The sequence below is a fragment of the Juglans microcarpa x Juglans regia genome, chromosome 3D (genome assembly GCF_004785595.1).
Source record: "Juglans microcarpa x Juglans regia isolate MS1-56 chromosome 3D, Jm3101_v1.0, whole genome shotgun sequence".
Taxonomy (NCBI): domain Eukaryota; kingdom Viridiplantae; phylum Streptophyta; class Magnoliopsida; order Fagales; family Juglandaceae; genus Juglans; species Juglans microcarpa x Juglans regia.
Window position 1 is genome coordinate 11863997 of NC_054598.1, and position 22956 is coordinate 11886952.

At 35.4% G+C, this 22956-nt stretch overlaps 1 protein-coding gene and 1 long non-coding RNA gene across 5 annotated transcripts; one reads left to right on the forward strand and one right to left on the reverse strand.

The window, feature by feature from the left end:
* Positions 1-517: 517 nt before the first annotated feature.
* On the forward strand, positions 518-4989 carry LOC121254707. Of its 3 annotated transcripts, none has more exons than XM_041154844.1 (8): positions 518-632; positions 809-1170; positions 2163-2234; positions 2859-2929; positions 3063-3219; positions 3735-3815; positions 4146-4235; positions 4524-4989. In XM_041154844.1, the coding sequence occupies exons 2-8, from the start codon at positions 886-888 to the stop codon at positions 4641-4643; spliced, it is 876 nt and encodes a 291-aa protein (XP_041010778.1). In that variant the 5' UTR covers positions 518-632; positions 809-885; the 3' UTR covers positions 4644-4989. The 3 variants fall into 3 exon arrangements, with proteins under 3 accessions (XP_041010778.1, XP_041010779.1, XP_041010777.1); XM_041154845.1 differs by having other exon boundaries at positions 531-632; positions 816-1170; XM_041154843.1 differs by having other exon boundaries at positions 617-1170.
* A 9551-nt stretch (positions 4990-14540) lies between these two features.
* On the reverse strand, positions 14541-20436 carry LOC121254062. Of its 2 annotated transcripts, XR_005938567.1 has the most exons (3): positions 20267-20436; positions 18933-19225; positions 14541-14920 (listed from the first exon to the last, which is right to left on the reverse strand). It is a non-coding gene; the product is annotated as an uncharacterized LOC121254062 (long non-coding RNA). The 2 variants fall into 2 exon arrangements; XR_005938566.1 differs by lacking the exon at positions 20267-20436 and having other exon boundaries at positions 18933-20019.
* Between the last annotated feature and the right edge of the window lie 2520 nt (positions 20437-22956).

The following is a 22956-nucleotide window of genomic DNA, read 5'->3' on the forward strand; positions in this document are numbered from 1 at the left end:
CTAGCGGGTCAGCGTTTCCCGTTGAACATACGTTGTTTCATTTATCAAAAAATCTACACAACTTCTTACTATTCACACAACTTCCACACACCACACTTTTTTTAATTTTTTTAATTTTTTCCTTTTATCAAATATTTAATATATGAATAATAAATAGAAGAATTGAATTAATTTTAAAAAAATAAACTCAAAAAAGTTTTAAAAAAATATTAAAAAATTAAAAATTTTTAAAAAATATGGTGTGTGAAGATTAAGGAGGTTATATAGCATTGCTCTTACTTATCATCCCTACACATTACTTGTCATATTTATTTTTATTTATTTTTATTTTTCTTATAATAAATATGTAGCGTATGAAAGATAAATAGAATAATGAAAACAAAACAAAATAATAAATAATAAAAATAAAAAATAATTTTAAAATATATAAAATATATGGTCCATTATAAATTAAAATTCAGTAGCAAGATTACTTATCAAAAAAAAAAAAAAAAAAATTCAGTAGCAAGATTAACGGGTAAGTTTGAGGGGTCGACTGTCATTTTCCATAAATAAATTGCCCTACTATTGGCAAAATTCCAAGCCAAACTCGTCGACTGGTAGGAAAACCCGGAGCAATTTCTCTTTTTCAGGTTAGATTTCTGCCATCAGGATGTTTCTCTCATTTTCCACCTTTCTAATTTTCTCGGAAACCTCCGGATCCCCGCTGCCTTCAACAGCGCGATCAAGGGGTTTCCCTGCTGCCTGGCCTCTTCATTTTTTTTGGGTTCATTTTTCGGGTTTTTAAATTTATTTTTTTTAATTTTAGGTTTCAGATTTTGAAGGCAGGGTCGTGTTTGATTTGTTAAGTTTCTCGGCGATATTGTGGTGATTCCGTTGGAAAAAATGAGTGATCACTTGGTGTTGTACGTGGACCGTCTGATTCGGCCGTCGGCAGTAGAGTCGGTGACCGAGCCCCCGTCCGAGGGTCCTTCTGGGCCGCAAGGGGGCGGCCCAGGCGCTGAAGCTGCCGGACCGTCGTGTTCGTTGGATGAGAATGAGAGGGTTGTGCACTGTGAGAGCTCGGATGAGGAGGAACCGCTGATTCAGATGGCGGAGTGCCGTATATGCCAAGAGGAGGATAGCGTCGAAAACTTGGAGACCCCTTGTGCTTGTAGTGGCAGCCTCAAGGTATGATCTTTAAATCCGTTTTCGTCAACGTTATCAAATCGGACCTATTTGAACCTATTTGCGTGTGTCGCTGCTTAGATATGTGCTGCCGAATTGTGTGATAGGAAGTATGCTTTGTTGATAATTGTAGTATTAATACTTATCTGGGAAAAAAAAAAATGTAGGATTGAAGAATTTCTTGACCTTTTGCTCTGTATAATGTCTTAGAATAGGTGCATGTTTGTTGAAGACGAATTCCTATGTGTTAATGTTTTCCGACCAACCATACAAGTTTTCAGTTGAAGTGGTATACCTTTGTGAAAACTTGTATGGTTGGTTTGAATTAAAAATGGTGTTTATATAAAAGGAGAAGGAAAAGGGTCGCATCGTGGGAATGAATTTTCTTTAAAGGAGATGGAGAGTTGTAGAGTGGCTGTTTTGTGGTTATGTTCTCTCACCATGAGATTACTTACGACAAGTAATGACAGTTCAACTTTGTTTGGAATTTGCCATGTTTTGCTATGCTGCACAATACAACCTCTCTGGAAGTTGGTAAAGGTAAAGCCAATATCAATAGTTAAAAGAGTCTTTTCCTAGGTGTAATGCTATCATCACTTGTAACAGAAAAGTCAGTCTTCATGCAGTTAATGATTATCGTGCATTTGACAACACTGGATTAAGTACCATTCTTGTTTATCACTGGTCTAGAATTCTGGTAGCTTGTGTCATTAGGCAATGATTAATTCAAAACTATGGCTAATAAATAGATTTCCCTTTTTTGAGAATTATTTCGGTGGACCACTGTTGTTAGGCATGACCAGTCACATATTTTAGTATCAAAATGGAAATTTTTTCTTAAGGTGCTTTATTAAGCAATGGAAACTACTAGAAACTGCTTTAGGAAGTGACATCTCTTGTTCTTTTTTCTAATCTTTCTTTTCCTACCATACAGTGAAGTGAAATTAATATGATTTATCCTTATTGTTATACTATTGACTTCATATGTTTGGCAGTATGCGCATAGAAAGTGTGTTCAACATTGGTGCAATGAGAAAGGAGATATAACATGTGAGATCTGTCATCAGGTATGCTTTTTAAATCTAGTATTTTATGTTTTGTGTCATTTCGTAAGCAGCATACATCTTTTGTTGAAGTTACTTTTCTAAGACATTGATGGCTATATGATCCTCAAAGTTTTTAAAGAATTCATAAGTACTAGTATACTTGCTCCATGTGACTTATCCAAAAAAAAAAAAAAAAACTAGTATACTTGCTCCATGTGAATTATTGTAAATGAGAAAGCCACAGTTCTCATATAATAATATACTTTGGTTATGTGATGGGTGATATTTGGAGCATGAGTTGAACCCCCGGGTTCCTGTTTTTTGAAGAAAAATACATTTGAACTGAAATAGAAACCATGTGTGAAACCCATTGTACATGGGATTCATAGAAATTTTACAGAATGTGCTCAGATCTTGTAATTGTTATGTTCGTTGCTTATATACATTTTCCCTTCAGGTAATTAGGCTTCCTATCAATCACCCAAAAAAATTTGGCTTCATATTTGTTTCCCTTGAACATGTTTTTTTCTATCAAACTGTATGTGGCATGCTTTGGAATTAAATTTGTTTCAGGGTTTGTCATTAGAATGGTGTAGTTTATATTTAACTGCTCTCCATTGTTGATGGCACCCTGTTTATGTGCAGCCTTACCAACCTGGTTATACTTCTCCACCTCCTCCTCCTCCTCACCCTGAAGAAACTGCTATCAATATTGGGCAAGTTAAATCTTCCTTCTTATTTGTTTCCAGTTGTTTAAATATATACTTCAGCGATTTTATTATTATGCATTGCATAGATGTCAATTTGAATCTGTCTTCTGAAATCTTTTGCGGTGCTTCCTTCTTGCAGTGGAGGTTGGACAATCTCTGGAACTCCTTTGGATCTTAGTGACCCTCGCATATTGGCAATTGCAGAAGCAGAACGTCATTTTTTGGAAGCTGAATATGATGAGTATGCAGCTTCAAATGCTAGTGGAGCTGCGTTTTGCCGTTCAGTTGCACTAATTGTAAGCCCATGAACTATAAATTCTTGACTGAAAAGCATATGCAGAAGTCCATTAGTCATTGGAAAAAAAAATCATGCACACACACATCTGCATAATAACTGCACTTTCGTGCAGTGATGCCAATATCTCATTGGTCATAGACATGCTATCAGTCAAAGCATGTATTAAAATTTAAGCTCTTATTGATCTTTAATATTTGATGGAAGATAGGTTTGTGAAAATGAAAAAACCATGATTGCATTCTGTGATTTTAAAGCCCTTGAAGGTGTTTCCACTGTCGATGGGTTAAAAAATTTATTCCCATTACTGTTGGGTTTCTGTTTTTGTTAGTAAGTAAATACCAATAAATGAGTGCTAGGATTGTAATCCAATTACATAGGATGACAAAGGAGGACACCTGGCATTACTGTTAGTTCTTTATAAATGAAATCTTAAAGTTGAAGAAAATAAGAGAGAATATTTTCCATTCCTTGGAATTCCATGCATTTAAGATCTTGATTTGCTGTATTTGGCAGTTAATGGCCCTTCTGCTCTTGCGGCATGCATTGAGCATCACAGATCCTGATGCAGAAGATGACACGTCTACTTTTTTCTCTGTAAGTGCAGTTTGAACATGAAGTTCTTTTGATTTAGGCTCCGTTTGGATACAGAAATACTCTCAATCTATCTCATATCATCTCATTATTATAACTTTCTCAAATTCTCATACAAAATATAATAAACAATTTAATTTTTTCAAATCTCAAAACAATAATAATATTAAAAAATAATATTCTAACAATATTTTATTCAACTCATCTAAAATCATCTCATCTCACTATCCAAACAAGCCCTTAATGTCCTGTGTCCCACCGCACTATTTATTTTTAAGATAATTCTGTGGGTAAGGTCCGTAAGGAAGCTGATATTTAGTTGATGTTCTGCAGCTCTTCTTGCTTCGAGCTGCTGGGTTTCTATTGCCCTGCTACATAATGGCTTGGGCCATTAGTATTTTGCAGCGTCGACGTCAAAGACAGGTCAGTCTTGACTTTAGTTCCCCTCTTAATTGTAATATCTTTTAATTGTTTCATCCATTTTTTATTATCAGTAAATAAGGATTTTATTGATGTCATCTATTATTTTAGCCAAATCAACCTTTATATATTTTTTTCCATCTAATTTTGCTATCTATAACCACCTCTAAATTTCTAATGAATATAAATAGCTTTTACATTTGATAATCAGAACACGTACCATTATACTTACTTTTGTAATTAAATTGGGATTTATCTTCTAAAGTTTACTATGGTGATTTTGTGAGACAGGAGGCTGCAGCGTTGGCAGCAAACCAAATTGCTTTCGTGCTACAACCCGGGCAACGTGGGGGTCTGCAATTTGCAATAGCATCAGGACCCACAGTGGCTTCACACCAGGAAACTGTTTAATTTGTATGTAGTTGCGCCAACACTTCCATGGTTTTGTGTCCTACTGAGCGAGTGATTGGGCAGAAATTAGTGAAAAATAAATTCCGTATGTTTCACTTATCCAGAGATTTAAAAGAACCAAAAGGGTATGTCTGGTTAATACTGTTGTGGCGTGTTGAAGAGCCACAATTTCTTCTTATTATGTTTTTTACATCTTTATGTATATGTATATATGAATTTCGCAGTCCTCAGCTTGAGCACCTTGAAACACCAGATTTGTTATCTGGAATGTCCTGTCTTGTTCACATAAACAAGGGTTGTAACCCATTTTGTCAATGATTATTCTTCGTATTTTTTTCTTTTTTAATAATCTGTCCCTTTGTGTGATGTCCGAGCTTCAATAAATTTCTCTCTGGGTTTTTTTGTTTTCTTTTCTGTTTCCACCTATGAATTTGACAGTATTTGATGTTCCGGCAAATAATAGAAGCTTGCTTTCTTATTGGTCAGGAGATCTTTTACTTTTGATGTCAGTCACCTTGTGGGGACTAGATGCAGCCACTAAAACTGTATTTGGTTGTTGAATCAAATTTAATTTATCTCAAATTAATTATTGATAGGATTCATTATTTTTTTAACTTCTTGAAAAAATGTTAAATTTATTTCAATTTACTTCATACATTTCAATTTAAAAAGTTAAATTCATCTTAATAGGATCTACAAAATATTAATATTTACAATTCAATTCAATTTAATTTCTTTCAACATCTATACGGAGCCTGGCATATAGAACTAGCTTTATGGTTGCTTTACATACTCCGGAGAAAATGTGATTGGTTAGCACCAGACGAAGGACTTGAAGGCAATGAAATGGTGTTATATAATCTTGCTCCTAAGGTTCTGTATGGTTTTCTCGACGTGGCATATGTTGTTGGTCTTAGGTTATTTGTCTCTCGTTTCCACTCTGACTAGGGGATTTGATCTTACGAGTATGGACGAAGCCAGGGACAAGAAGTATAATTAGGAAATTTGCCCTTCGTTTCTCTTCCATACTTTTTCTTTTTCCCACTGTTTCAAACAACCATGTCTGTGGCCATTGTGGCAGGACCCCATGTTTTGTAGCTCATGGCCAAGCCACTAGCCATGTTAGCCACATGCCTACCAGTCGTGCCAACCATGCCCATAGCCCATGCCATGGGCCAGCCTAGGCCACCAAGGGCCAAAACATGTCATGGGCCACATTGGCCATGCAAGGCTTTATCATTTTATCATTTTTATTTATTTATTATTTATTTTATTTAATAATATTCCAAGGGACCTATTGGGGGTTTCCACTTTGTAATATCTATAAATAGGACCCTTAGGCATTGAGTTAAGGACTTTTGATCATTTGACACTTTTTTCCCATTGTGGACAGTTTAGGCTTGTTCTTGTGAACACTTCGGTACTTTTGCACTTGGGCTACTTGGGTGACATTCGTGAACCCTAAAGAGAGGATCATTACCTTGCAATTCTTTGAATAGGTGTTGTTTCATCTATCTATCTTTTGATTATTGTTTCATCATCACCTTGAAATCCGTGGATACGTGTGATTCTATTTTTATTCAATATATGAGGTTTATTCAACTCTTGTGAAATCCATGGATCAATTGTTGAATTATTATCATTTGGTTCATTCAAGTTCTTAAGTATTATTACTTTTGTTCTTGGGTGTTCTTCATTGAGTTCTTGGTGTTCTTCTCATTGTTGCTCTTCCAATCCATCAAACCTAATTTTCGACCAACCCAAGTGTTTGTCCATTTTTTGTAAATCATTTGCTTTATACACTTTGCTCTAGCCGTAACCCACTTTTCTTATTAGTCACATTCAAATTCGGTAATCACTTGCCTTATTGGAATTGCCCTAGCCGCCCACTTCACTTCCCATATTAGTGTTCCTATAATTTAGGAACCCTAATTGCCCTCATCTTTCAATTCCCTTACTTACCATATTTGGCCATCATAAGCCTTCCCTCCATCAAACCCTAACCGCCCACCTCAAGGCCTATAAGGAAACTCATTCCTTTTAGAAGTCTTGACTTCCTCACATTCAAATTCCAATTCCAATTCAAATCCCTAAATTCAATAAACCACTCTTACCAAATTCAAATTCAAATTCCTAAACTTAAGGAACAATCCTAGACTTATTCAAACTCCATCTCATCTCCATAATCCAATCCCTTAAATCTCTCAACTTCTTCCAATCCATCTAGTCAACCAAGATCATCTTCTAAAACCGAACCACCCTAACATTAAGGGTGAACCAAACCCAAAGTTGGCCAACCCTAGACACCAAATCCTAGTCCCATTCATCCACATCATCCTCAAACCCTAGCAACTCATCCTAGACTCCAACCGTAGTCCATTTCTTCCAATCTCGAAATCCTCCTTAGCCACCACACAAAACCTTAGCTACATTACTCCATTCAAATCCTAATCATCATCCAAGAGACCCCAATATCAAGGGCAACCCTCAAGCCGTCCACATTGCATCAAACAGTCATAATTATCATTTAGAACACCCATTCCATCATCATCATTATCATTCCATCACTTAAACACTAAACCTTCATCAACTTAGGAACACTTCATTGCCATTATTGTTTAAAGACCAAGCAAGAGGGCAAGGTCACTCAGTCATCATCCTCACCAAGGCGAGTTCGTGGACTTAGTATTTAGGGACAAGATCGAGGTCCCTAACACATTGACAATGTGCATGCATCTTACCTTGTACGGAGTCTCAGTCATAGATACGCCACGTTGAGAATAAATTAGGAGTGTCACATATGCTGTAACATTTGAAGATAAATTAGGAGAAAACTCTGTTCTAAATACATGCATATAGTAAAATACATTTCATGTATTTGATGGATGACCATTAAATTTTTTTAATATTCATGTATCCTTTTGATTTATATATTCATTTAATATTATGTATCCTCTCATGCCTATAAAAATGGTGTCTTGAGGAGTATTTGTTGTAGGCACACAACAATGAAGTTGAGAGAAATAATATTTAGCTTCTGAAGAACTAATTTTAAATATTGCTATCTTTCAATTCTCTTACTACTTTTCTTTAGTTTTACAACACGTTATCAGTACGAAACTTTGCCAATTGTCGCGTTCTTTGACGTTGAAAGCTATCTGTGAAATTTCTAATCACTGAAGCATTGATTTTATTGATGAATTGATCAATTTGAAGAAAATTCGTAGAGCTTTATGTCTCGCAAACAGTTGTACCACACATACAATTCTTAAAGATAAGAAATATTTTCAATGTTTAACATTGAATAGAGTTAATTTCAATACCATATCCGGTTCTTCGAACTTAATTGAAGGCTCTAGAAGAGCAAATTTAATGTTACTAGAAGGAACAAAATTTTGTATTGACGATACTTTGTATTCTTCAAAATCTATAAGAAATTTACTGAGTTTTAAAAATATTCATCGTAATGGTTATCATGTTGAAACCATCAATGAAGGTAGTAATGAATATCTTTATATTACTTCTATAATTTCGGGCCGGAAATTCATATTGGGAAAACTGTTAGCTTTCTCTTCGGACGTATATTATACAACTATGAGTACAATTAAATCAAATATTGTAATGCATCAAAGGTGCTCTGATCTAAAGATCTTTATTCTTTGGTATGATCGCCTTATATATCTGGGATCAATTATGATGCAAATAATAATTGAGAACTCATATGAACATCCTCTAAAATACGAGAAGATTCTTTTACCAAGTGATTATCCATATGTACCATGTTCTCTAGGAAAACTAATTATCAGACTATCCCCTTCTAAGGTAGTAATTGAATTTCTGTCATTTTTAGAAAGAATTCATGGGGGATATATGTAGGCAATACATCCGTCATGTGGACCATTTAGATAATTTATGATCTTAATAGATACATCAATTAGGTGGTCATATATTTGTTTACTCTCTACTCGTAATGTTTCATTTGTTATACTTCTTGCATAAATAATTAGATTACGAGCTCAATTTCCTGATTATCTAATCAAATCTATCATATTGGAAATGCAGGAGAATTTACGTCTCAAGCCTTTGATGCATTCAATTGCTCATGTACATACTCAGAATGGTTTGGCCGAATCTTTATTAAATGACTATAATTAATTGCTAGACATTTGCTTATGAGAACAAAATTACATGTTTATGCTTGGGGACTTGCAATATTACATGTTGCATCATTAGTTCGGATTAAACCAACTACCCATAATAAATACTCCCCATTGCAACTTGTTTTTAGTCAACTACAAAATATTTTTTATCTTCGTATTTTTTGTTGTGTTTTCTATGTTCCGATTGTACTTCCCTAACGCACTAAGATGGGCCCTCAACAAAAACTTAGAATTTATATTGGTATTGATTCTCCTTTTATTATTAGATACTTTTAACTTTTAACTAGTAATATTTTTAAGATACGTTTCGAAAATTGTCATTTTGATGAAACAATTTTTCCACCATTAAGAGAAGAATATGTGCTTGGAGTACAAAGAAAAATAACATAGAATGTTTCGACATTATCTTATATTGATCCTCATATAAATCAATGTAAACTAAAAGTTCAGAGGATTATTCATTTACAAGGTATTGCAAATCAATTATTAGATGCATTTACTGATAATAAGAAAATAATAAAATCTCATATTCTAGCTACTAATTGTCCTGCGAGGATTGAAATCCCTATAGGACAATCAAGAAATCAAGCAACAGATGAATCTAAGAAAAAGAGAAAAACAAATGAATCTAAGACTTATTGGTGCATAGGATAAAATTTCCTGAAAGAGAAAAACAAAAGAAAAAGAAATTGGTGTTCCTGAAGAAACCATACCCACAAAACAGGCAATAAAATCAATTGATCCATCCAAACTTTCAACACCAAAATCTCCTAAAGAGAAATCTCCTAAAGAGATATCTCCTGAAAAGGAATAGGCTTTTTACTTGAAAATAACAAGATCTTCATAAATTATATAAGTACAAGAGAATTGTGGGATATAAATAAAATTATTGTCGACAATATATTTTTATTTAAAGTTGTCATTGACATTACAAAAAGTAATGATGAAATTGAACTACAAACCATCACAGAATGTCAACGTAGAAATGATTAGCCAAAATGAAAAAATGTAATTAATGCAGAATTAATTCACTTGCAAAACGTGAAATATTTTGACCTATAGTCTAAACACCTATAGATGTTACATCTATTGGATATAAGTGGGTATTTGTACGAAACGTAATAAGAAAAATGAAATCATGATATATAAAGCACAACTTGTTGCACAAAGTTTCTCGCAAAAACCTGGTACTGATTATTAAGAAACATATTTTTTTGTAATAGATTCAATTACATTGAGATTTTTTATTAACTTGATAGTCATAGAAAGTTTAGATATGCGTTTAATGGATGTGGTTACCGCATATTTATATGGATCACTAGATAATAATATATACATAAAAATCTCTAAAGAATATAAACTGCCCGAAACATATAATTCAAAATTCAGTGGTATTTATTCTATCAAGTTACAAAAATTATTATATGGTCTAAATCATTCTGGATGCATGTGGTACAATCATCTTAGCAAATATTTATTAAAAAAAGAATTTGAGAATAATTCAATTTTTCCATATGTTTTCATTAAGAAATCAGAGTCTGAATTCGCAATGATTGCAGTATATGTAGAATTAAGTCTCGTTAAGACTCTAGAAGAGCTCACAAAAATTGCAACTTATTTGCAAAATGAATTTGAAATGAAAGATTTTGGAAAAATCAGATTTTGTCTTGGTCTACAAATTAAACATTTTTCAAATGAAATTTTAGTTCATTAGTCTACATATACAAAAAAAGTCTTGAAGTACTTTTATATGGATAAAGCTCACCCTTTGAGCACTCCAATGTTTGTTCAATCACTTGATGTAGAGAAAGACCATTTTCGACCTCGAGGGGAAGATGAAGAAATTTTCAATCCTGAAATACCATACCTTAGTGCAATTGGTACTATAAGGTATCTCACAAATTGTATACGACCTGATATTGTTTTTTTAGTCAACTTATTAGCAAGATTTAGTTCTGCACCAACTCAAAGGCATTGAAATGGAGTCAAACATGTTCTACGTTACCTTTGTGGTACGATTGACATGAGATTATTTTATCCAAAAAAATCAAGCACACAATTAATTGGATATGCAGATGCAGGTTGTGGCGCCCTCGACCCCCACGTGTTATTTTTGTGGAGTTCGTGACACCGGGATGATGACCACACGACTCACGCATCCCAACGGCCAGTGCTCAAAGTGTGTACAACATACAATAAATGTACAGTATAATATTCGCAGCGGAGAAAATAAAAAGGGTCTTTCTTTATTAAGTACCAGAATTGTACAAAAAGCAGTAAAATAACTTTACAAGAATTTTACAGTCTTCCGACAGATAATTTAAAGAAAACAAATAACATAAGGGAAACAAGTCCCAAAACGCTGAACAACATATCAGCGACTTAAGTTTCTGGCGGAGTCGGTCCTTTAGGTTCATACTCGGGCTCTGCGTCAAACTCTACGGCACCATAAAACGGAACCGTAGGGTAAAACACCACTATGAGATTATGACATCTCAACAAGTAATTAACCAAAACAACATCCAAAAGATTTAAAACACATTTATATAAACACGCGTCCCCATACGGACAGATTAACAACCCACATTCATTTTTCCAAAAATACCATTTTTATACTTACACCAAAATCTCATTTTTGATCCCAATCATATTTATTATGAAATTACTCGTGCACCACGGTCTCCCCTATGGACCGTCCGCACACCCTGACTCTCTTCGTCACATCACGGGTAACGTCCGTGCATGAGACTTTGTAACAAGCGATGTCCAGTTCCGCGCCCAGCGCGTACATGGCCAAGCATCCTCTAACCTCGCCAGCCAAAAGGTCACGGAATCGGTACGAGAGCGTTACTGTCTCGTCCGTTCCCATCGTCGCCCTACGACAACTCAGGGGACGTCACGTCAGTCTGTTACGCTCCCGAGTGACCAGAGGATCTCCACCGAGATAATGCCCCATCTCGACTTGAGGTCGTGATACACATGCACCCACACCATTAATAACAACAGTCTTAATTCCAACAGACAACGTGACATCACAGCACAATTTATTATAAACGATAAATATGCATTTCAACAGTTTATTGGAATAAATATTAAATATCTCATTTACAATAAAATAATCCTCCAATTATACAGTTTCACAAATACACACATATCCGGTCCTCCAATCCGGCCCAAGGCCCAAATCCAACAACTCCAATTAACAAACCCAACACTTCAACGGCTCAAGGCCCAATTTCCAACAAAACCAACAGTTCAATAATTTACAAATGAACAACAGTTATAATGTCAACTTAAATCACTTGATTTACGATAGAAAATTACATACACACGAAGATGGGTATTTCTGAAAGATCACTCGAAAGTGCGTTGCTCAAAGTGGCGGCTCAACGGCGGCAATAGTGAATTTTCAAGAATCAAACAGTGGCTTATCTAGTGAGTTTTCTCTCAAAAGAAATCGATCTACGAAATAAAACTTGAGAAACTCAACACACGGAAATTCCAAACAATTACCAAAACAAACCGATTGAGTTTTTCACAATTTTAAGAACAAACAGAGCACGGCACAACTCCTCAAGCTCTCGAATTTAATACAAAAATTTACAGATCAACACTTAAAATACCAAGAGATGAAAATGCCTTGAAAGAGAGAAAAAGGATGAGGATCTCCGAAAAATTAATCTGAGGAACCTGTGGACTGTAAATAGACCAACTATGGCGGTTTGAGGAGCTGTGTGTCGCAGGGGTAGAAAAGATGAAAAATAACGGCAGCAAGTCGTGGAGGAGTGAGATGTCTTCGCTCGGACGTGTGGTGCGGCAGCAAAGACAGCACATTCGGAGCCCATGCCCAACGCCACTGAGATGCTTACGGAAGAATGAGGTGGTGGCCGTGGGGAACGACAGCTCGACAGCAAGCTTCGGAGTCACTACCGAAAGACACGGAGCAAAGGTATGGAAGGAGGAGGTGGAAAGTGGAACGAGGAGGTGCTGGCTTGCGGCAGCTGTTGAAAGAACAAGGAGGAGCTGGAAAATTGCAGAAGAAAGAAGAAGAAAAGAAGAAGAAAAGGAGAAGAAAGGAGAAGGAGAAGTCGCACGGCACATGAAGAAAGAGATGAAGCCCTAACGTCATCCTCCAAAACGACGCCGTATTGATAAGTGAGGGCTGAGTTTCTCACGGGCCGCACGGACTGGGCCGCGCTTCGCACACGGATTGGGCTAGACCACACGACTGGGCCACAAGTAAAACACACGAGCTAGGTTGGAACCGGCTTACCAAACTCACACACCCACGGCCCACAATGAAAAACACACACACACACACAGCCCAGCAAAATAATCACTACAATAAAATTACACAAAAAAATTTCTAACACATATAAAAATAAATAATAAGGAAATTAAAATCCCAACATACCAAAATAATTAACAATAAAATAATACACTTTAAAAATAACATAAATAAAATAACACAATAATATAATTAAATAAATAATTTAAAACCCATAAAAATAGGGATCTCACACAGGTTATCTATCTGATCCGTATAAATGACGTTCTCAAATAGGATACCTATTTACATATGGAGGTATAACTATTTTATGGAAGTCTGTCAAACAAACAATAGTTGCTACTTCTTCCAATCACTCTGAAATTATTGCAAATCATTAAGCAAGTCGTGAATGTATTTGGTTAAGATCAGTGATTCAACATATTCAAGAAAAGTGTGGTTTGCCCACAATCAAATGTAACCCAATAATATTATATGAAGATAATGCGGCATGTATTATGCAAATAAGAGGAGGCCACATCAAAGGTAATAGAACCAAACATATTTCTCCAAAATTCTTTTATACACACGAGTTTCAAAAGGACGGTGACATTGATGTCAATAAAATACAGTCAAGTAATAATTTGACAAACTTACTCACTAAAACTTTACCAATTGGAACATTTAAAAAGTTGATACATAATATTGAAATGCAACGGCTCAAGGATCTTTTATCATGAACAATTGAAGTTTTACATACTTATAAGGGGAGTCAATTATTATCCGGATTGTACTCTTTTTCCTTCGCTAAGGTTTTTTCCATATGGTTTTTCCTTTGCAATGTTTTAATAAGGCAATCCTAAAGCATTCAAAGACACATTAAAATGTTGTACTCTTTTTCCTTTACCACAAGTTTTTCTCACTGGATTTTCTTTGGCAATGTTTTAACGACGCAGATTTTTTGTGTATTATCATCCAAGGGGTAGTGTTGTAAATACATGAATGTAGAAAAATACATTCCATATATTTGATGGATGACCATTAGAATTCATGAATATTCATGTATTCCTATTTCTCATGTTCATGTATTCCGTTGATTCATGTATTGTCATTCCCTAAGTTCATGTATTCATTTAATATTGTGTATCCTCTCATGCCTATAAAAATGTGTTTTGATGAGCATTTGTTGTAGACACACAATAAGAAAGTTAAGAGAAATAATATTTAGTTCCTAAAGAACTAATTTTAGATACTGTAGTTTTTTAATTCTCTTGCTACTTTTCTTTAATTTTACAACAAACTCAACAGTTTTTAGCACATTATTGAACATGACCACCACCGTTCAACAGTCGGAGGATAATCACGATTGCTGCTACCTTCATTTCCAATATTGAGACTAAGCAGAAGATGTGAGAAAGGATGATAAAAGATGGATTAATATATATATTTGTGATGAAGTGGCAAAGCATATATTCTCACAAGTCTTGACGTGACTGTGATTCGAGGAGAACAATCTTAAAAGTAGCTCGAAGAACATCTCTTTAACATATAGTTTGATTACATTCTGTTTGTTGCTCCCACTTTTATCTTTGCTTTTCAAATAATAAATGGTCACCAATAGATCTATCTGTTTTTTGTTTTCCTTTTTTCCCCCACTCCCGTCTCCCGGAATGTGTAAATGCTGGTGCATGAACTTGGATTAAGGTCCTCTAAATTTCTTGGGATAATTTTACCTGCTGGAATCTTTAGATCCCAATCGTTGCTTTCAAATTCCATGGTATAGATTTCACCACATCACCATTTATCACGATTTTCAATAGCGGCGGTATAGCATGACCCACGATGCTTACCTACATAAATGTTCAAATTCAATCACATGTTCTTCGTAATCAAAAAACAAACTTTGGAAAAAGCAATGGAACAGGGAATTGTTCAAAGAGGGTAATGATCTGTAACAAATGCCAAACTCCATTTGCTTTATCTTCTTTTACTTGCTTTGTTATGCTCCTTTTCCTCTCTTTTCTTTGGTGGCTCAGTCAGTAGACCATATGGATGGGAGTCATTGCACTTAGGACACAGTTAAGGGTGTGGGAGCTACACCTCATGAGATCATCAGGTTTACAACAAAATTAACAAAAAGCTACAACTTTAAGACTAACCTCGAGAATCTACAAAGACACTAATTGTTATCTTAATATTTTGGTGCAGGTAAAATTATAAGAGGGCGTGGGATCCACCTAATTATTGAAGATTCTAATGGTAATAGACTTCAAAAGCAAAAAATGAAAATAAAATAAAGGGTATCTAATGAGTACTTCAGTCATCAAGATTAACATAGTACATAAAGCCGTACCCCAAACTAAGTAAAAAGGCCCCACCTAGCATTTATTTATTTCCTTATATGGCAAAGGTTTGAAACTGAATATTAGTGTTGGATTATATCCATTTCACTAGGAGCCACCCCAAGACCAGTGCATTCAGCACACGTCCTTATAATTTGAACTTTGATAAACCTTCCACGTAATGTGTAGGTCAAGAAATCAAAATCAATCTTGCAAGAATAATAAGTTTTTTATATCTAATGTCAAAAGTACCGATGAAATAGGATGTACAAAGATCAGTTTGGTTTCGTGGAGATTGATGGGAATTTGTGTGGTTTTCGAATTCTCTCTTAAATGTACACATGGACTACAGTTGAGTTCATGGCATCATGCATGGTGCATAAAATCCTCAAAAGAAAATTCAAACCTCGTGGAGGAAAACGTAGACCAGAAAGCAACAACTCGTCCTAAATCTTTTTACTTTAATTGGAGGATAAAAAAGCAAAGAATCAGAACATTAACAAAACACCCAAGCTGTGGTTGTATTGCTTGGACCATGACCAGTCATCCTTCATTTTAAGGCAGCAAGTAGCGTGATTTTGATAAAGTGAAAACACTTGCGCTTTAGAATGTTCCTAGTTGCATGTGATATTGCATATGATTTTAATATGATTTCAGAAAATAAAGAAAAAGACGGTCTGCATGAATAAAAGAGAAAAAAAAAATGACAATCAGAGAGAGAGAGAGAGAGAGAGAGGGAGGGAGAGAGAGAGAGAGGCTTGAAGTGGGTCTTATCTGAAATATTGAATGGAGGATTTAGAGCTTGGCAAGCGAAAGAAGAGCAAAGAAAAGCGTAAAGAACGACACTTGGCACAAGAAACCAAGAAGTGTAATTTTTGTTGCATGGGGAATAGAGCTTGGAATTCTAAAGTGGAGAGGAGATCTTAGAATAGCATAAAGCAAGGCTTTGTTTCTTTTGGGGCCTGTTCTATTCCCCCCACTTTCCCTTCCATCTCTATTCTTTACATGATTGGTTGCCACTGCAGCAACGTTTTGGTTTTAGGTGGCCCTTGGCTTCTTATTCCTGGTTAAAAAACAAAAACCTGCTTTTCTTAATAACAAAGGAACTGTTATTTACCAGAATAACCCTACATACAAATCTTCTTTTTTATGAGAATCAACTCAACCTGCTCTCCTTTCTTATGGGCCAAAAAAAAAAAAAAAAAGTAAATAGATAAATAAATAAAAAATCATATCCCCCCATATTCATCCTGTTACCCAGTATGCGCTAGATTTACAAGTACAATTTGATGGCATCCATAGGAACAGAACCTATACTGAGCATGAACGATTAGCTTAGCAAGAAAATATCAGTCCCGGTCGCATGTACACACAAGCATGGTCGGGTGATGTGGCAAGATGACTGAGTCCAACAGACAGGGTTGGCCTTTCCTTGGTAGATAAAAGCATGGCAAATGATAGAGATGTAGGGGGAAAAATGAAAAAAGATACTTGGCTTCTCAAGGGTATTGTTCCAACCCCTTTATTTGTCCTTGTCAGATTCTTGTATCACAGCCTTAATTTGCTTAGATTGCATTGTGAATCTAAAACTCCTTTTAAGTGTTTTGGGTCCCTCTCTGCTTTATGCTTTCAAGCTCCCTCCAAATCCATTAAAAGATATATAACAGCCTTGTCTACAGGAATGGAACATATGAATAGAAGGTTTACAAGCTCAGACCTGCTTACTCTGTTATTATCCTAAAGAAAAGGAAGATACTTCTATTGTTCTTGTTTGTTCAAGAGAAGAAACCATGGTTTATGGTGCTCATAGAGTGTTCATACTTCTAATCTGCATTGGTTTCTTAGCAGTTCAACCTGACAAAGTTTCTGGCTTGAGAAGTATAGACCTTGTCCTCAAACAAGGCCAAGAAGATTGTGAGTTAATGGCACAGAATCGTCGCATTCTTAAGGTTGTTGGCATGGAGCAAATAAACACAGCGAAGACAACGGCACATGTAAACAAGAAGTTTGATCCAAATGAATCGAGCAAACGGAGAGTGCGAAGAGGATCAGATCCTATCCACAACAGGTCTTAATATGCTCTTGCTACTCTGAGTAGAAAGAGGAAGAGCACATGACATTGAAAGAAAGAATTAGCTTCTAGCAAAGAAGAGGAAACTAGAAGGTAGCAGATTCTTTCAATTTTGTCAAGGAACTTTCATGAAGTCTGTTGGTTGGCTGGTTGGTTGGTTGGGTTTTCTTCCTTTCTTCTTTCTTCAATTACCACCCCCCCCCCCCCCCCCCCCCCCTCTTTTGGTTTTGTTTTAAGAGTTCTTCGTTATAGAGAGGTGTGTACAGTTGAGCTAATAGAGGAATTTCCTAAATGGCATCCAGTGAGCATGCATCACCTCTGTAATCCAAGCTGAAATAATAATCAATGACTCACAAAAGGCAGAGATGATGGTGCAGGATCCCAAAAGAGTAACATATGTCGTTCTTTCTTAATTTTTATTTGACAGGAAGATTATATTTGTTTTCATTAGTGCTACAATTTCTTGCAGATTATAGTAAATTATTTGGTAACTGTCCAGCTCTCAAATGTCTTTTAAATGCAACAAGATTATTATTATACCTCGATTGTTTCAAACTAAAAAGATAAACATTTTTCATCTGCCCAATAAACACATGCAGCGAGATGGGAAATATTATTCATGATATCCACTCAGCATACAACTAGTGAAAACCCTTTAAACTGAAGCAAAAGCATACTGCATACTGATGTATTGGGAAGTAGGAAAATCTAATTCATTATTCCTGGCTAATTCATTAGTCGTTTTCTTAATGGATACTGCCAAGTGCCAACAAGTAACATTAGCGACAAAAACAGAGCAGCTCTTATATTTTCTACAGTGAAAGCTTGCATCCATCTTATCATGATTTAGGTTATATAGAAATCATTATTCTTTAGGTATCTGCTATTCTTTGTAGTATTTCTCATGACAACCATATGGACTGTGTTATCAGACCTTAGATAAAATACCTGACTAGAATGGATAATGACATAAATTGGTGTAGAATCTCACATATATATGCCACAATCTCATCTTTCTGAGAAATCTAAACTCCCACGCACTTCAGAAATATTCCATAGAAAATCAAATTCATTCAAAGATAAAGAACTTTGAGCAGCCTAACATATCATCAAGTGTTAGCTTATCTTCATTGCCAGTGACCAGAATAGCATAAGGGTAAATGGTGGTGTGTGAGACAAGCAAATTAGAGGAGGATTCTCACCAATTGCATTTGACGTAAGTAAGCTGAAGACATCAGCAGAAGAGTTGTTTCAACAAAATTTTTTGAGGAAAAGGAATTGTTCTTTACATCTTTGACAAATTACAAGGTTCTCAATAAATGTCTTGTCAACATGAAAGACCATAAGTATAAATTCTTCTTGCGTATTAAAAAAAAAAAAAGCATGAAAGACCATAAGCAGGAAACACATGATTGTAGGGAAATGAAATGAGCGAAAGAAAGATAATACCTTTAGCAATTATACAACAAGAATGTTCCAAGTGCATCAGGAGAAAGTGAGACATTGGGATTGGGTCAGGAGAGGGGACAGAGCTGCACTAACAGAAAAAGTAGTAGGCATGATCAGCAGAAAAATTGATCTAATGTAATTTTTTACGTTTCAAACTTTCCATACAAATGAAGAATACTGGAGCATATATCTTTACTTATTTTTTATCTGCTAATATGTATGGGATTTTAGCTATCGCCCCCAGAGCAGACTTGACCTTGGGCAATCTTGCTAGTACTCCCAACAATACTCATCTACAAAAGAAAATTTTAAGGTGGCAACTAAAACGAAGCGAGCAAGTCTACCAATTGTGGCCCATTCAATGAAATTGAAGCACTAAATATGAGCCCCGCTAGCTTGTGATTGGCAGCAAGGACATAGATGTTCGTGATTGGAAAGATCACATGTAAAATCTCAAGAGAAAGAAAACTAATATTATGTATTGGTAGTGGTGGGAGGTAATTCCAAAATTATTTCAAAAAATATTCAGCCAAAATATCAATCTAAAAATGGTTCGGTTTTGTAGGAGCTAAAAGATCTACTACTTCAATTCCTATCTCAAAAATAGATAATTTTATCTACCTATATAAAGACAGGCGCAGATCTATGAATTGGAGATGTTGCGTGATTTCAAAAGGAACCACACATGAATGGAAGGTACTATGCTGTTTAACGACTCGTTAATATATGTGATGCCATTGAAGTATCGGCATAACAAGAGACAAGTAACATGAGAAGAAACGGCCTATTTGGAGAAGTCTCATCACCATTTGTTCTGATCACACTGATTTCCTTCATTTTGGGGAATACATTAGCAAATCATCTCGTTACCTTTATTATGAACTCCATTGTATTATGAACTCCATGGTTGCAATTTCCATGCAATTTTTTTTTGTCATCATGTAGAAACCAATCTTAAAAAGCTCATAACGAACAGAACAAAGGACGTTAGCTCCCAACGCCATACTAACACAACATAAAATCTATGTCATTAGTACTTCCAAAAATTTATCTTCTCACCCATGATGTTGAGCTGACATTTTTTTCTTTTCTTTTCAATGTTCACTTCTTGTTGGGTCTGGAAATCCAAAACCAACTAAATCCCACACAGCAACTTGGGGAGGGGGGGGGGGGGGGGGGGGGGGGAGAGAGAGAGAGAGAGAGAGAGAGAGAGAGAAGAAGAAGAAGAAGAAAATTCAGCAACTTTTGAAGAAACTGAGAAACCCCATTACGAAAAAAATGAACCCCCTCAAGTTTCAACCCACATTGAAGGAAAGTCGCTTATTCGTGTGCACCTGATTGATCTTCAATCTGTGCACGTATTCATCATTATCACCACTAAATTCCTCGAACACGAAGCTGATTGAACAGGCGCACTTGTACAAATATGAACTTAGGTTGCCCAAAACAGCAGTGATCTTCGACCGGGAAACAAATAATGCAACCGGAGTTTAAAACGACGGCGGTTAAGGGGTCAACTAATACCGTTAGCTGTAGCAACCCAAGTATTAAGAAGTCCATATCAGTCTTCGGAGGCTTATTTATTTAGGCCAGTTAAAGGGGCCGGTGAGCCCATTTTAATCTTAGGTTCAGATGCGACATTCTAGGTTGGCCCACGTGGTTTACTTCGTATTGGGCCTAATTTCGGACGTACAGAAATTATTTGTACACAGCCCATGTTGATACGTGTTGATATCAGGTCTCATATTACATATATGTTGCTTCTTCTTCTTTTTTTTCATGTTTTCTCTTTTCTTTTCTTCTTCTTTTTTTTTTCTTTTTTTTTTCTTTTTTTTTTCTTTTTTTTTTTTTTGTGGTAGAGAATAACTTCAAAATGGATGTTGTGTAAGGGCATTCTCATTGGCTTTCCTATAAATTTTTCTATAATTTGGCTAAAAAGCATACTTCCTAAAATTTTCTTCTAAATTTTACTCATCTTTAAAAAATCTCTTACATCTCACTCCCTATTCTTTTTCTATTCTATTCAAATAATTTTTTTCTATTCTTTTTTTATTATTTTTTCTACTCTTTTATGTGTACATCTTTAACTGCTCATTTTTTTTTTTTCTTTCTTGGAATGATTGGAAGAAAACTTTTTAACCTTTTTTTTTACATTTTCGTAATTATTTCATTATTTATTGCACCCATATTTTTTATTTTTCATCTATAACGGTTTTTTTAAACTACTCATCTCTCTAAATGATAATATTTTTAAAATCATTATTTTTGTAATAATAATATTTAAAAAAATCATATTTTCACAAATGGTCAATTTTTTTTCTTTTTTAAAAAAAATGGATTAGTGACATTTTTTTTAAATTTAAACTATAATAAATATGAGTATGAGAGAAAGTGTAGATAATTGGAATAAGAATAAAATAAATTATATAAAAAGTGATTTAGGGATGAACAATAACTCCCCAAATATAGGGAGCTACTGTTCACATCCTAAAATTTGTCCTTAAAATAGGGAACCAAATGGAGAGGTACTTTTGTCAAAAAGTAAAATTTATTCCCTAAAATTTAGAGATTTGGAGGGTTTAGAGAAGCAGATGAAAATGCTCTAAAGAGAGAGTTTACACCCTCCAATGGCCGAATGACATGTTACAATTCTAAAAATATTACAATAAAATCGGTCTAAGGTGATTTCCCCATACAATCCCATCTCTCTCTCCTCAAGCCGGCGAAGCCGCATTCCTAAGGCTGCGTTTAGATGTTGAGTTGAATTGTGGATAACAATATTTTGTAGATTCCATTGATATGAGTTTAATTTTTTTAGGTTGAGATAGGTTTAATTTTTTAGGTTGAAATGTATGAAGTAGTTTGAGATTGATTTAACTTTCTTATGAAAAATTAAAAAAATAGTGAATTTCATCAAGAATTAATTTGAGATTAGTTAAAATAAGTTGAGTTGGGTTTAACAACTTAAAACACACCTAAGAAACCATCCATCGCAACCTTAAGCAAATAATTCTGCGGATGGGTCCATTCCACAAACCTTAGAAACCCACGGCCAGTTCGCACAAAACCAAAACCCGGCCCATTTCACACATGGCCACATTATCCATTTCCGGGCATGACCTCGCTGCCTTAAGTTTCTTCATTTTGTTCTTCGAATCATTGGCTACAAACCCAGATTCTTCTCTCTCATTCACACGGTTTGAGAGTGATTCTAAAATCGAGTCCTTACACTGATCAATGTAAGTTGTACATTTGTGGAAGATAAATACTGCTGCTGGTCGGCATTCTTGGGGGAGATCAGAGAGACTAGCTGGGGGGGGGGGGGGGGGGGGGGGGGGGGGGGGGAGGGGGGGGGGGAATCACTGAGGCCAGTTCTATTGTAATCTTTTTAGAATGATGACGTGTCATCTGGTCATTGGAAGTTGTAAATCCTATCTTTACACAACATATGGTTCTTAGCCTCTCTCTTTTTTTTTTTTTTTTAATAGGTAGTACTGTAGTAGTGGGGCTGGGGCTACGGAGGAGTCTTTCATCACACTATGTATATGCTTGTTATAGGTGAAGCTTTAGATTATGAGTTAATGGTACTTTGAAGTGCTTTAGAAAATAACACCAATGTCAAGATGGCAAGTGTCGGTAGAACGATCTAGTTTAATTAGGACAATATCAAACATATATGTGACAATAATTATGAATTTGAGTTAATATATAGTATCAAGTTACGTTATAAAATCACAATTCCAAACTCTAATTTTCTGCATTGTTAGGCCACTTCATTCGGAGAGGGGCCATAAACCAAATCCCAAATACTTGGGATAAGTTGGGACGTGAAGAACCATTGCATGCATGCAGGCGGAACCATTAAATACGTGAAAAGCAGGAATGGACTGGGTCTTGGCAAGTGAGAGGTTTACATGCGAGTGGTTCAGTGGGATCGTACGAATGGGTCTTCAGAACTGTAGAGTTTTTCGTTATTTTTATAATTTCCGTTAGTCATGTTCTGTTTTTACGTGTATTGGCATGC